Source organism: Phacochoerus africanus, chromosome X, assembly GCF_016906955.1.
Source record: "Phacochoerus africanus isolate WHEZ1 chromosome X, ROS_Pafr_v1, whole genome shotgun sequence".
Classification (NCBI taxonomy): Eukaryota; Metazoa; Chordata; class Mammalia; order Artiodactyla; family Suidae; genus Phacochoerus; species Phacochoerus africanus.
Genome location: NC_062560.1, coordinates 95,806,183 through 95,822,363, shown reverse-complemented (window position 1 = coordinate 95,822,363; position 16,181 = coordinate 95,806,183). Strand labels below are relative to the sequence as shown.

The 16,181-nt window shown below is 37.4% G+C and overlaps 1 protein-coding gene across 1 annotated transcript in view; it reads right to left on the bottom strand.

Moving 5' to 3' along the window:
* The window catches only part of ALG13 (ALG13 UDP-N-acetylglucosaminyltransferase subunit), a 63,834-nt gene that overhangs the window by 29,840 nt on the left and 17,813 nt on the right, over window positions 1-16,181 (bottom strand). The window contains 12 exon segments of the mRNA XM_047765887.1: window positions 138-246; window positions 1,241-1,316; window positions 4,093-4,255; window positions 4,463-4,544; window positions 9,273-9,345; window positions 11,323-11,369; window positions 12,106-12,156; window positions 14,171-14,254; window positions 14,823-15,005; window positions 15,007-15,042; window positions 15,044-15,168; window positions 15,171-15,196. Coding sequence (XP_047621843.1) covers window positions 138-246; window positions 1,241-1,316; window positions 4,093-4,255; window positions 4,463-4,544; window positions 9,273-9,345; window positions 11,323-11,369; window positions 12,106-12,156; window positions 14,171-14,254; window positions 14,823-15,005; window positions 15,007-15,042; window positions 15,044-15,168; window positions 15,171-15,196 — 1,055 coding nt within the window.

The window sequence follows — 16,181 nt, the reverse complement described above, 5'->3', positions numbered from 1 at the left end:
TAAAAATATCATATAATCATATGTAATAAGTGTTTTTTACAATGATAGTTTGAAAGTATCTCTTATCCTAAAAAATCTGCAAAATTATTCTCCTAGATCTCCCAGGATTCAAAAACATCCTATTAATATTTCATTACCTTTTCTGCTGTCCAACCAAACATCAAATTCTACATTACGATAGATTTCTGGATCCAGGGCTTTGAGCACCTTATAGGGGAAGAGCATCTTTGACGTATTTTCTGAAGACTAAAACAAAAACAATCATGCTACAAACTCACCATCCTTAGCTTTGGTCTTCTTTCTATGAAGAAGAAATAAGGTTCTTTTCTTCCTTTTTAAAAACTATGTAAATAAAGGCCTTTCTTTTAAAGAAATAAATGCCACAGTAAATCCTACTGTGTATTTTAAAAATCAGGAGTCTAAAAGAAGTAATATTGCATACTTCTAAATGGTTTTAGATGGCAGAAAGGAAATATTGTCTAAAGCAACCAATAACTCAGGAGACATATATAAAGCAACACGACACAGATCAAGATTAAAGATTCAGTCAGAACTATTCAACAAGTCTCATCTTGATATTCATATAGACATTCAGTGTTTCTGTACCCTAAAGTCACCTGGACAAACCTGAAGTTCACTTCATTTTGGTGAAAATGCTAAAATTTCCAAAAGAATTGCCTTTTTCTTCTGCTTTCCTAGAATTTCATCATATTCCATACTGTTCTCAAATTACAAGCACTTGGGGCACACACACAGATTGTTCTAGTAGTATTTTCCCAATTTAGCTAGCCTCAAACTGAAGGTCTGGCTTGATTTTAGACCTATATAGATGGTAAAAATTCCTCCTGTTTCTCCAACCAGGATTATTACCTATTTTCTTTGAGTAGAATAGAAATGAGCATTATACGCTTGAGTGACAAAAAGAAACCTTAGCATCAGAAGATTGATTACAAACTAAATATCTATTGGGTTTCTATTATTACTTTAACTAGAAAACAACAGCTTCTGAAATTTGAGTGTTCAGACTTAGCTTTGAAAAAATTTACAATTCCATAAGAATAAAAATTCAGATAACATTAAGCATACATTTTACATTTTCAGAATAAGACTTCCACGAAGGAAAACATCAGCTCCTCCCCCACCCCATAAAACTAAAATGGACCACCTAACCTTAACTAGTTTAAGTTATGACACTACAAGCCAAGATTATGCAAATTTTTTGCCCTAGAAAATCTCAAACCTTTGCTTCTTCTGTTCCTTGATTGTACCCCTCTGGTATATTTTCAACATTGCAGCAGGCACCCCACTCTTCAGTCCTAATTGAAAAGATTTAGAACAAAGAGCTTTATATAAATGCAGTAGCTAAGAAGTCTTAAGTCTAACGATTATACCACCATCTAGTGGTAAAGTAGCTCAGTTCTAAGAATGAGGCAAATACTTTTTTCATCCCAACATTTACATTTATGCTTCCTTTTCATAAAAGTATGTGCTACATATACCTCCTATATTTCCTATCTCCTGTGAGGACACAATTTTAAGATGGTCCCTATGATCCCCACCTCCTGGTGTTCATATACTTGTAGGATTCCTCTCTCCTTGTTTGCTCCTAACCAATAGACAGGATGTATATCATTACATTGCATAAGAATGCAGTGCCTGTCTTGCTGATCTCTCTCTCATACTGACTATAAAGAAGCAAGCTGGGAGGTGGGGGGATGCACTGGGGGTTTGGGATGGAAATGCTATAAAATTGGGTTGTGGTGATTGATGTACAACTAACTATAAATGTAATAAAATTCATTGAGTAATTTAAAAAAACTGTACTTGGGCCAGAGGTGGTGATCATTAAGCTAAAAATTCTAATTTCTTTAATCCTTACCGTTAAGCAATTGAGATCTAATTAAAAACCTTTTTTTTTTTTTTTTGGTCTTTTTGCCTTTTCTAGGGCCACTCCCATGGCATATGGGGGTTCCCAGGCTAGGGGTCTAATCGGAGCTGTAGCTGCCAGCCTACACCAGAGCCACAGCAACACAGGATCCGAGCCGCGTCTGCGACCTACACCACAGCTCACAGCAACGCCAGATCCTTAACCCACTGAGCAAGGCCAGGGATCGAACCCGCAAACTCGTGATTCACAGTCGGATTCATTAACCACTGCGCCATGACGGGAACTCCTAAAAACCTTCTCTAAAGAAAAAAAAAAGCAGCAGTAACCAACCATGTTCACCAACCACATATGTCAAGGAGCTGAGGATTACCTCTGGCTGACAGCCAGCAAAAAGTTGAAGTTTTCAGTCCTATGGCTGCAAAAAAATTGAATATTACAAAGAACATGTGGCTCCTCATCCTTCCCCAGTCAAAACTCCAGAATCAATCTTGCCCGACAAAACCCTCATTACGTTCTTAGGAAGGCCTAAGCAGAAGACCTCACTAAGCTGTGCCCGGATTTCTAACCCACATAAATTATGAGGTAAGAGTATTGTTTTAAGCTGCCAAGTTTGTGGAAATATTGTTATGCAGCAATAGATAGCTAATAGACTTTGCCTTCCTACTACTATTGTTTCTGTTAAGCCTCAAGTTCTTAAGACAAATGATCAGTGAAGAATGAAGCAAATTCTACCCTGATATACAGTTGTCACCCTCTGTATTCCTCAATATAGTCATCCCTTGGTATTCACAGGGTTTGGGTCCAGAACCCCCGGGAGATATCAAAAACCTCAAAATTCTCAAGTCTCTCATGGTTAGCCTTCCATATCCACAGGTTCCACATCTGGACTAGGAGGGCTGATTGTAAGCTTTTTAAGACCCTCTTTATCAAAACAAACAAAAAACACAAGCATGAAACATCCAAGAAATAGAACTGCAAGACGAAAAGACAAGGTGACACCTAACTAGAATTCAGCCTATCTGAATTTCCAGAGAGAAGAATGTGGAAGAAACATAAGAAAATACCTACTTTATTACCTCCAAGTTTTTGACTAAATCTGTTTTTAATAATAACTGCTTCCTCAGTGTGCACTCCTAGTGGGTACCAAAAGCAGACACATAAAAGCTGCTAAAACTTACCTTTAGCCTGAGACATCCTTTTCTACTAGCTGTATGTATGTGTCAAGTAACCATTTTGAATCTCAATTACCATCTAAACAATGGTGCTGGTTTAGTCATTTTTTTTTTTACCTCTTAAGTGTGGTCCAGGGCCTACCTGTATCAGAATACTTGGGTATACTTGTTTAAAAAACACATTCCTAGCCCCATTCTGACCTCCAGTTTTTTGAAAGGAGGCCTCCAAATCTGCCTTTCTAACAAGCATCTTAAGTAATTCATATATAAGTTTGAGAATCATGGGATTAGATAGTTTGAAAGTCTCTTCCAGCAATTAAAAAACTGATCCTGGAGTCAGACTTGAGATGTATGTCAGGAAAGAGAAATTTCTGCCTCTACCCCTCTTGAGTTCCTGTGGCTCCACTAATGATAAAATTGACACAAGACAGGAGTTCTCTTGTGGTGCAGTGGATTTAGGAGCGGGCACTGTCAGTGCAGGGGCTTGGGTCACTGTTGTGGCATAGGTTTGATACCTGACGTGGGATGTTCCACATGCCATGGGTGCAGCCAAAAAAATTAAAAGAAAAACAAAGAAAATTGACACAAAACAGATCGACAAGATAAAAAGAAAAGAAAAAAAATGGGCTGACCCTCCAAAGCCTGAGCATTTCACAATGCAACATGTCTTTTCAGTAAAACTTCTCTTCCCCAATTAAAAAAATGTATGTCCTATACTTACATCCACACAAGTGTGTATATTGTCGGCCCCTTCATTTTAGCACATTCCACACCCATGGATTCAACAAACTACAGACGGTACTAGTTGAATCTGTGGACGTAGAACCCATGGATATGGAGAGCTGACTGCACATACTACACCATTTTATATAAGGGACCTAAGCACTGAGGATTTTGGCATTTTCAGGGGTCCTGGAACCAATCTTCCACAAATGTCAAGAGAAGACTGTACATAAACAGTCAAGTCATAAGTTTGGCAGGTCCCTTCCACTTTCAAATGATGCACTGAAACATCCCCTATCACTTTATTACCTGTCCTGAGTTGAACTCTTATAGTCAATATGGACATCCTCGCTGCCAGTCACAGCATTGTTCCTGTTCTTCTTGGAACCACTTCGAAACAATTCAACTGCAGTCTTCAACTCTTCTTCATCCACAACAAACACATCTTTATAGAGAATTTCATACAATACAGCTAAAGGAAAAAATGGCCAAAATTCCAATTGTCAAAATAAGAGTTTTTGTAACAATGTAAAAATAGCTATAACCCAATATACAAATTCAATAGGTACCAATAAAGTTTTAAGAGAGCTATTTAGCTATTTATGGTGGGTCCCTCAATTAAAGATTGGAATCAAATCATCTGAAAGCACACCCAAACATTTATAAAGCCTTTACATACCCTGACAAACAGCTGCACTTGACTGAAATTGTTTTGAGTACACTGAATCATAATGACCATTACTTGAATAGCAGAGTAGAATCTGAAAAAAAAAAAACCACATAGAACAATCAAGTGAATGTTAGACATCTTACATAACCATGAAATACTTGAAATTAAGTTGCTAATCAGAAACTGATAAACTAAATGAATCTGCTTTTTTTAAAAAGTGACTTGGGAGTTCCCATTGTGGCACAGCAGAAATGAATCTGACTAGGAACCATGAGGTTGCAGGTTCGATCCCTGGCCTTGCTCAGTGGGTCAAGGATCCGGCGTTGCTGTGAGCTGTGGTGTAGGTCACAGACATGGCTCGGACCCTGCAAGTTGCTGTGACATAGACCAGCTGCTGTAGCTCCAATTCGACACCTAGCCTGGGAACTTCCATATGCCACAAATGCGGCCCAAAAAAGCAAAAAATAAAAAAATAATAAAAAATGACTTTTAGATTCCATGTATAAGTGATATACATTGTCTTTCTCTTACTTTACTTAGCATAACAGGTCAATTATATCTCAATAAAGCTAGGGAAAAAGTGATTTTTATTTTTAGGGCCACATGTACAGCATATGGAAGTTCCCAGGCTAGGGGTCTAATCAGAGCTGTCGCTGCTGGCCTGAACCAGAGCCACATCAACGCCAGATCCGAGCTGCGTCTGTGACCTCCACCACAGCTCACGGCAACGCCGGATCCTTGACCCACTGAGCAAGGCCAGGGATCGAACCCGCAACCTCATGGTTCCTAGTCAGATTCGTTAACCACTGAGCCACGACGGGAACTCCTCCAAAATCTTTTTGAATTTTTCTTGAAAAACCCCTGTCTTGTGTAAGGGATATAATCCATAATGATTAAGTCTATTTCATTTTGAAGCTGTTTCTGACATCAGCAAGCTGAAGTACCGAAGACACCTTCACTGTATCTATGATAAGATGGTGCCACAAGTTTCCTTTGCAGGAAATTATCCTAAGTACTCTTTTTCTACTTTCCTATACTACATTGGGCTTACTTTTCCCAATAAACAAGTTCTCTGACCCCAAGTCTATTATTCTTCCCTAGTCTTTTGTTGAAATCACAATGCCAACTCTATCAGTATAATCCATTCCAAAGCACAGAGGGTAAGTGTCCAGCTAAGGTTACCCACAATAAAGTTTAAGTTGTAAAGCTTTACCCACCCCAAGAGGTATTTGTATTTAAGAGGAGTTTATTAATCTAAAAGAATAGTGGGCAGATTTTGAGCGAGAAGCCCTTCATACTATGGAGTAGAAGAACTGAGAACTCCAACAAAGGAAGGTTAATAACCAGAGGCAGTTATTAAGGATTAGTTAAAGGAACCCAGCTAACCAGAAGTGATAAATAAGCAGGAAAGAAAACAAAGATGAACATACAATTTATCTATTCAAGCGGCAAGAAGTTCCATTCTGATGGAAGAGGCAAAACAAGGCATGATGGCTTTTATGGTCCTGGTGGTATCTCAACATAAAATAATAATTCTCTCCTACATACTTGGAGGAGGGTGTTTACTGGGGTGGGCGGGGGGGATGTAGCATCAGTAAACTAGTTTTAAAAAGGAGAGAGATCTATATTACTTATGAGGATAGATATCTGAAAACTAACAATGTTAAGTATGAGCCCATCTACATAAAAAATAAATACAAAGAGAATGATATGGCATACCAACCCAAACTTAATAGTTGTTACTTTGAAGTACATGAGATTGAAGAACATGAAAAGTGACTTTTTACTCTATATTTCCAGATATAAATTTTATTTCATTTTAAGTATGTCTTTCTATTCTTTCTAGATAGAGCAAATGAGCTGTATGAAGATGGCTAGCTTCTAGTAGCATTCATTTTGACACCAGGTAACTATGTAAAATGCAGTTAAGTCAGCTAAAGAGGTAAAAAATACCAAGGTGAATATTTGGGATTTATTTCTTTGAAAAATTGCTCCAAAATATATTTTATAGAAAGTTCATTAATAATATTCACTGCTTTTGGGGTTACTGCTGTGGCACAGTGGGTTAATGGTCTAGTTTGTCTCTATGGCATTGCCAGTTCAATCCCCAGCCCTGTGTCATGGGTTAAGAATCCAGCATTGCCGCAGCTTTGGCATGGGTTGCAGATGTGGCTGAGAGTCAATCTCTGGCCTGGGAACTTACATTATGCCATGGGTGCAGCCAAAAACGGGAAAAAATTTAATGTTCACTGTTTTTTATAAAGTTATTTTTGAAAACCCAAACAATTAAAATATAAATCTTAGGAGCCTAAGATACAGCAACTAAGTTTTAGGCAAAGCAAGGTGTCACACAACAAAAGTACCCTGCTGCCACTTCCATACTTAAATTTCAGTATAAACAAACATTCACTTTGTACATTTCCAAATCAGACATATATATATATATACACATACATACATACATATACATATATATATATATATATATATATACACACACACACGCAATGCAAATACCCAACTCCTGATAAGTATTAGCTCTGTATGTATGGATGAAACTTTTACACAATATTCTTCAGTTGCACACACTCAAAATGTCTTACATTTTTGTATTCTTATGCTTCCAATGCGTGATCTTTCCCCCTTAATTAGCTCAATAATATCTCTGTAAAATGCACAAAACATTTTAAAATTGAGCTGTGAATTATAGGAACTAGGTGGTGGGTATATGGACGTTCACTACACAAGACATAACTTTTGATATGAAAAATTTCAGAATAAAATGTCTGAGAAAAAAAATTAACCACAGGTTTAAATGTTCCTGGTAAAGATCTAAATGTCTAAATCTCATCTCAGACAATGCTATGCACAACTGCAAAGATACAATAGCTAACATTACGCTTCCTCAAATGATTCTGTCAACCCTTTGTTTAAAAACTTTGAGTGTTTAGAGAAAATTATATCATCTGAATTTACTTTGAAATAAATCAAAAATTAAGATGGATTGATGAATGGATAGGGGGTGATTATATACATGAGAAAACAAGGATATTTAATGTTGGCAGCAGACTCTTAAGTGGTGAGTTTATGGATGCCTCCTGTAAAATTCTTTTAGCTTTTACATATGTCTGAAAACCTTCATAATAAAATATTGGAAAAAAGCTTCGATTGAGTATTTTGTATAAGGAAAAGACAAATTCTTGACATGGTCTACTATAGCCCTCTAGCCTATCTTTCCAGCACTGCTCTCCCCACATCCAACTACTTGAATCCCAAATGGTCTCTTGCTTCCATCCTTTGCATATATTTCCTCTAAAGAGATTGCCCTTCATACTTGTTGGATTCATTTTTTTTTTCATACTACACTCAAATGTCACCACCACCATGAAACTTTCTAAATTCCCTCAAGTAGACTGAAAGGTTTTTCTTCTATGGTCTTTAATATATACTTCTATTATAAAACATACCACTTCACTGAAATCACTATTTTACATGCCTGTCTTAATAGCCTCTTAAGCCCTTGAAAGCCAAGGATTCTGCTATATTGATTTTGGGATTCCCAAAGCTCAGTAATCTGCATGGTATGCTACAGGAGCTTAATGTTTACTGAACAAATTAGATGGCAGTGTTGCTGGTAAAATAACATGACTAAGTTATCTCTTGCATCCTATTCTGTCCTCTCTATTCCTAATGCCACTTACCTAGTTTAGATGTTTTGTCTAGATTACTGTCAACAGTGTAACAGTTCTCCAAGTGTCTAATCTTGTCTTACTATTGAAACGCTGCCTGAACTTTGCTCCATGATGTAAAACAAGACAAAACTCAAAATATTCTGTAGTCTATATTTATTAATCAAATCATCAGGATAGAAGGCTTTTCTTAAAAACTTTTTGGAAGAAAAACTGTATGCTGAAGAACAATTTGTTTACCTGCTGAGAGTTGTCAACCAACAAAACAACCACCTGCTATTTTCCAAGCGCCTTACTAGACAGTAGTAGCACAATGTCCCTGCCCTTAGAAGAAACCTTCAAACTAATGAGAGAAACAGACATGAAAACAAATACAATGTGATAAGCACAATTACTTGAGTGATGCTAGGGGAACAAAAAGGGAGGAAATAACTCCAGGGGAGTTGGTAAAGTTTCAAAGAAATTGGTATTTGAGATAGGAAGGAAATGAAACATAAGAAAGTCTAAATACCTGGAAACATGATATACTAAGGTTGAAGGACAACGAAAGCTGGAAGGCTTGGGACCTTTTAGGGCACTGAATGCCTAGCCTCAGAGTTTGATCCTTATCTTCTAGTCAATGAAGAGCCAATTAGGGTTTGGGGTGGTTTTTCCTATTACAGAGGAGTGACAGATCAGATTTGCTTAGAAGGATAGCTAACAATACTGACGGGCTGACTAAATGGAGAGGAAAAGGCTGGTTATAGAGAAACTTGGCTTTTATTTATTTTTTCTTTTTATGACCGCACCTGTGGCATATGGAAGTTCCTGGGCCAGGGGTCGAATCAGACCTGCAGCTGAGGCCTAAAGCATAGCTATAGGAACACCAGACCTGAGCTGCACCTGTGACCTATGCTGCAGCTTGTGGCAACCCCGGACCCTTTATTCACTGAGTGAGGCCAGGGATCACACCCACATCCTTGTGGACACTATGTCAGGTTCTTAACTACTGAGCCACAACAGGAACTCCTCGGCTTTTTGAATGCCTATTTTTTCATTAATTAGGTAAAAAAGGATGATTTCTTTATATCCTGATAAGCCAGGAGCATCACTCGATTTTTTATTTTAGTAAACATCTACTATCTTCTTACCTTGTCTTCATAGCCATTATCTGTGACATAAGTTGGAGGCTTTCCAGGGTAGCGATAAAGAATGAAATCTCGGCTACATGGGTAAAAAACAAAGATGGATGAGAAGAGATAATTCAGTCTGTGTAGGAAATAGTTACAAGAACAAATATTTGTGCTTTTAAACTGCCTACCTTATTCATATAAAATAACTGTTTAAGAGATTAAATAGTAGTTCAACATAGACAGCTAACTATCCCTAAAATCCTAGATATTTTTAAATGTATCTTAATTTGAGGAAAGGAGGAGTAAATAAGGTGGAATTGCCAGTTGTATGTATGTTTGTGAGTTTCAGAAGTTCTCATTTATTTAAAGCAGGGGTTGGCAAATTTTTCTTCATAAAAGACCAGATAATAAACACTTCAGCTTTTACAGGGCATATGGTTTACTCAACTTTGACTTTGTAGTCTGAAAACAGCCACAGACAATGCATAAACCAACATATAAACAAAATGTACACGACTATGTTCCAAAAAGCTTTATTTATGGACGCTGAAATTCCAATTTTATTTTCATACACCATGAAAAAATATTTTTCTTTTTGATTTTTAACCATTTAAAAATGGCTTCTTAGCCAAGAGCCACACAGAAACAAAAAGCAGGCCAATTCAAAAGCAGCCTCATGATTTAAAAGCAACAACAGATTAGCTGTCTGCTCAATGCCTCTTTTATATTACTTCTTGCTGGATTTAGTGAGAAATAAGCAGTCTGCAAAACACTAACTTGAACAAGTCCCCATATAAGGGGGTTCTGATGCTATCAAGGCATATGCCACCTCACCCATCCTAAGAATTGTGAGTCTTATACAGATCCAACTCCTTAAATAAACAAAATTCCCACTAGATTCCAAACTACATTTTATAGCTATTTTTCAACACCCTACAGCTTTTGGAGTTCCTGTCATGGCTCAGTGGTTAACGAACCCAACTAGCATCCATGAGGAGGTGGGTTCAATCCCTGGCCTCGCTCAGTGGGTTAACAATCTGGCATTGCTGTGAGCTGTGGTGTAGGTCGCAGACGCTGCTTAGATCTGGCGTGGCTGTGGCGTAGACCAATGGCTACAGCTCTGACTGGACCCCTAGCCTTGGAACCTCCATATGCCAGGGGTGCGGCCCTAAAAAGACCGGAAAAAAAAAAAAAAAAAAGAAAGAAAAAAAAGAAAAAAGAAGTGCCACTTTCGCAATTTTAAAGACCACAACAGAACTTCCAAAGCAACAGAGCAGTGTTTCTCAAATTTTTCTACCATTATTGCCTCCCTAAAGAGCCTTTTTATTTTTTAGGGTTTTTTTTCTTTTTACCTGTGGCATATGGAGGCTCCCAGGCTATAGGTCAAATCAGAGCTGCAACTGCAGCCTAGGTCACAACCCAGGGCAACACCAGATCCCAACCACTTCTGTGACTACACCACAGCTTGTGGCAACACAGGATCCTTAACCCACTGAGCAAGGCCAAGGGTTCAACCTGAATCCTCACAGAGACAACATCGGATCCTTAACCCACTGAGCCACAACGGGAACTTCCTAAGAAGCCTTTTTAAGGACTTTTCTTAATTTCCTTAATAAAATTAAGTACTATACTTAATTTTAATAGTACAGATATAATGTGTATCTGTTCATGTACTGTGACCCTTTGAAGGATCATAAACCAACGTATTTATTTTTGGTCCTCAGGAACCAATTTCTACCCTCTTGGAAGTGACATTGCCCCAATGAGTATGCATGCACAAAAGGCAGAAAGTTAAATATACAAAAAAATGCTAAGATATTCTGATTTTTTATAGGAATAATACTAGCAGTTCTTTAAAAACTTTTATTCTCCCATTCAAATGCACATAAATGTAATAGTTCTCCACCCCAAAATTATACCACTGACTTTGCTTAGACCTCATTTAAGTATCAATATATAAAATCTCAAATATCCTCAGTCCTAAAGGGATTTTATCAGAAACCTTACACATTCTTCCTCCCTCTCTCTCTCAAAAAAAAAAAAAAAAAAAAAAAAAAGCTCTACTTACTTGTAAATTAGAGAAAGGGCTCTTATTTCCAGCTGGCCAGCACTTTCCTAAACATAAATAGTGCATAATGTTTTTAAAAACATTCTGTACCTAGGAGGTAAAGTTTCTGCAAATTCAACAACTGTTTTTTTAGATGCTTAGGACTGTTTTTTGTAGAACACACTATAACTTGCTTTGAGGCTTGGGATACTGTGATAGTTACTTATCAATATCAACTTATTCTGAAAAAAAATGGACCTGAAGATTTTAGCTATTACATAACAAGGACAGTGATATGGGAGATTTAAAAGGCACAATAAAAATGTAATTAGTGTAAGAATATGTAATTAGCAGGGTATTTAGTAGATGTATTATGCCAAGAAGTATAGAATTTAATCAAAATTATTTTTAATTAGATATGATTATGGATCTTACTCCCACATAAAAGGGTAACTACAAAACAGGGGAATTGTTTAATTAAAAAAATAATGGCCTCCTAGTAATATTCATTACCACCCCCTCCCCCATTACAGTGAAAAGGCTTAAGCTTGTCCTGTTCCCAAGCCGTATGTACTCTTTTACCAATCTATGGGTGATAAAATTGTTAACACACAATTCTCAATATTCAACACAAAACAAAAGGTCAGTTGCCAGCCTCTAAACTTTTTGGAAAAACTATTTGATTCAACACAGCTGGCCACTTAAGAAAATAGGTTGAGTCTAGCTAAAGCAACACAGCTGAATGATATTTAGGTTACTATTCCAAATACTCTGAAAAGATTAACCCCCCATATTTGATCTTACCTTGGGATCTCCCAACCGTTCCAGGTATTTCTCAAAAGATCCCTCCACATACTTCAAAAATAAAACAAACTTGACTTAACCAAATACACAGCATTACTGAAATCTGATTATATTCTGCAATATAATCCTCCAATGAGTTTTTAAGCTGAACAATTATGGTATTAAATTACTACTTTGCACAGCACCTCAAGAAGATTTGCACATACACAGAAGTTCTGAGTGGGGAAAGGCTGGTCTATAAAAGTGTTTTAGGAAATGGTCCTGACTTACCCACATACCAGAGCATTTCATCAAACAGTATGCCTTTGAGTTTCTTTTGAAACGCCCACTTGACAATTTTCATAAATCAAGCAAGCACAATAATTATAAGGATTTCGAATTTGACAGCAGACATATACAAAGTTAAACTGAGAAACTTTAAAGGAATTTCATTAGTTTTAAAAAAGCACAGGGCACAAAGGAACTTCTTGGGATGATGGAAATATTCTGTATCTTGACTTTAGTGGCAGTTGCATGACTGTATATTGCCAAAATTTAAAATGCTAAACTTAAGATGGTGAATTTTATGGTACGTAAAATGTACCTCAATGAAAATAAAATTAAACTCAGGGAATATATGTCTGATTCCATGCATGTTTATCACTCAAAAAAATTTTAATTTTTCTCAGTACTTTTAAAAACTGCTTTTTTAAGGTATAACTGATACACAATAAACTGCACATATTTAAATGGCATAATCAAGTAAGCTGAAGTAGGTATGCACCTATGAAACAAATCATCATGACAACTGTGATAGTATATATATATATATCGATCACCCCCATAAGCGTCCTTGAGCCCCTCTATAACTTCACTAAACCCCAAGCAACCGCTAATCTGTTTTCTGTCATTATAGGTTGGTTTGTATATTCCAGAGTTTCATGTAAAGGAAATCATACAGGATGTACTTTTTTGGAAGGCCTGACTTCTTTCACTCTGAATAATTAATCTGAGATTCATCCATGTGGTTTTAAAATTTTACACACATCTTTGTTACTCAAAATGTGGTCCATGAACAGTAGCAAGTATCGCTCAGGAATTTGTTAACTGCAGAAATCTTGGGCCCCAGTTCAGATCTACTGAACCAGAATTTGTTTTTTAACAAGATCCCCAGGTGATCTGTATGCACAAAAATACTTGAGATGCACTGCTTTACACTATGGTCTTGCATTTGAAGTAATTTCATGATAATTCTTTCCCCAGGTGTGGTGAAGACTAACTTCAAGGTAACGAGCTTTAAAATCAAGAAGGCTTCATATAGTTTTAAGATTCACTGAAACCATTTGGAGAAAATTAAGAGTAAACCTCAAACAGCAGGTAAATACCCATAATATAGTCAGGAGAACAAAAAGTACTGGAAGGGCTAGGACTGTTTAAAAAACAACAACAAAAAACAGCCACACAAAAGGGCACACTTCAAATGAGACCTGGATAAAACCTCATTTTGTTAACAAGAATTCAAATACTTCAACATATACGAAGAAGTCTTCTAAAAAGTTGTTCAAAGTCAATAATGGCAGAGCTCCAATTACCAGTTTGTTACATGAAAAGATACATGTTTGGGACTAATTTGTTTTGTGCAGTTAAGTTTCGCAAGATTCTTCAAGTTGACTGGCTGAAGACCATGGTACACAGAATTAAGAGCAGAAGAGGTTTGTTTATGCATATTTAAAAATATAAACATACCCAAACCTTTTGTGAACTATGATTACTTGTTTAGGAAAACACTGATGTGGATAATACAGTCAAAATGTAACTTTTGGGGTTTTGGTGTGGGGGGATAAAATAGTGGGAAGGCTACAAATTAACTCTTTCTTAATTTTGAATTAGAGTGCAAAACCAATCTGATTCTGGGAGGAGATCCAGAAGCATGCTAACTAGGAGGAAGGAAGCCAGCTGAAAATTAAATATTTGCTATTGAAAGGAGACTAAATGATATAGTATTCATACATAGGTGCTCAAAATTCATTTCCTACCTGCTACATACACTACAAACATCTCTCCCTTGGGGATACTTTCTACTTACAGACTCAAAAGTTTGTTGATTTTCTCTCATATACGAGACACAAGCCTTCCTGATTTCCAAGTGATGGACCTGGCTGCAAAACAACTAAAAAGAGAAAGACCAGCGCACTGTCAGCAGTCATTTGAAATACAAGCTTCTAAATTAAAGCTGAACTGGACACTCAAGTCTCCCCTTATTCAGGACATTTGTAGGAAAGTGGGAAATTAAATCCTGATCTTACTAAAATCCATTTTTGTCATCTTCAGTGAGACTGGGGAGGTATGATTCTGTCATGCACCCCACACACACACTACTTACAGGCACAACATATAAATTTTTCCTTAGGCATAAAATTTAGAGGAAGAAGGGTCTGCTTATAAAGGATCAAGATACATTTCAAAGTTTTCTTTAACTCCATTATCTCTTACATTCCAAAGTGGCATTTAAAAAACAGAAAAGAGAGCAAAGGCACAGCAATATATTTGTACTAATCAGCAAAGGCACGCACCAAGCTAGTAAGTAGCAGAGAGGCCCAGATGTTCTAAATAAGGAAAAGAAAAGGGAAGGGTTTTTTTGTTTTGGTGGGCTATATAGGTCTTCCAGCTACAGTACTGTGCCATGTCTCAAACTCTGAAAACTCAGTATAGGAAAGATATATTTGTTTTCCTTTTACCTGCTCCGAAATAGCCCGAAAGAGGCAAGAGGCATCCTTGGCAGTCAGCTTTCGAAACAGCCCTAAGCTGCCTAAATATTCATCCATTGATGCCTCATTCAGAGACCTCTGGCCGCAGTACTTTTTCCATCCTTTATGCATTGTGCACAGGGGGTGGAGGTGGGGAAGGGGAGAAAGGAACACAAATGTGGCAAGAAGGAAAAAGCAGGGTGCAGGTAGGAATGGGTAGCAGTGACAAGGGCTTGCTTATGCAGGTATCCGGAAAGCAGCCCAAAGTCTAGGCATGAGAAGGCAGTTGGAGTCAGCGCTGCAGAATCTTGGCACTTCTCAGGAGCAGAAGCAAAGGGCTGGCTTGCCCAGGACAAGTCGGGACCCTGTGAAAAGAAGAGGAAGAGCCGATGCTCCTAGGAGTAGAGAACTTGACTTGAGAAGGAGACATGAGAGGGAGAAGGTACTTGCAGAGCTACCTTGTAGGGGAAGGGTGGGATTAACCCAACCAGCCCAAGGTTGAGAGAAATATGCACAAGCAGCTGAGCTTTGGAACCAAAAGGAAGCCGAGTTTGCAGCTTAACTCATGGCAACTGCTGCACGAGGTTGCAAAGGGACTGTAATAAGGCTCAGGTGTGTATGATGCAGCCCAAGCCCACACTGCACTGCTTTAAGATCTCTGCCCAAATTTTCAAGCAGTCTCTGCCCAAGTTCCCTGCTCCCTTTATAGTTTCATGGAGATGAGAGGCAGAAAAAATCTGAATGTAATTAAGTAAGCTTTTGTATTAAGACTATCTTAAGCCATAAAAATGGGGGAAGGGGGAACTCCCTTGATCTAAAGGGGCAGAGGTCACAATTCAAGGAAAGTGCCAAAGCAGTTATCTGGATATTTCAAACATGAGGTTTTAAAATAATCTTCTCATTTACTTCTCCTAAGTAATAATCCTCTGCCAGGATCACATAAATCCATTAATTATGCCAGGAAACAATGATACAATTCTTGACTAATGTCTCCGAACTATTGTACAGCATTAACAGAAAGAGAAATTGCAAAAAGTGTATTCCTCTGAAAATGCAAACAATGAAAATTTAAAATTGAAGCAAAATGAAAGAAATATCTTAGCCACAAACTTACTAATAGGCTACATTTAGAGGCAATGAACATGAGAAGTGTACTTCAATGCTTAGGGCACTTTTCTGGAAAAAATTCACTGAATTTTGTGAAAACAGAAATAAACAACTGGACTTTGTAAAGTTCAAAAACAGTACTGGTTACCTATATTACTTGATTCCAATGTCAAGTGTTATTTAAAAGCCAAAACCCAATTCCCTTTTTTTTCTAATTGTCTAAAAAAATAAAGCTGGCTTTGG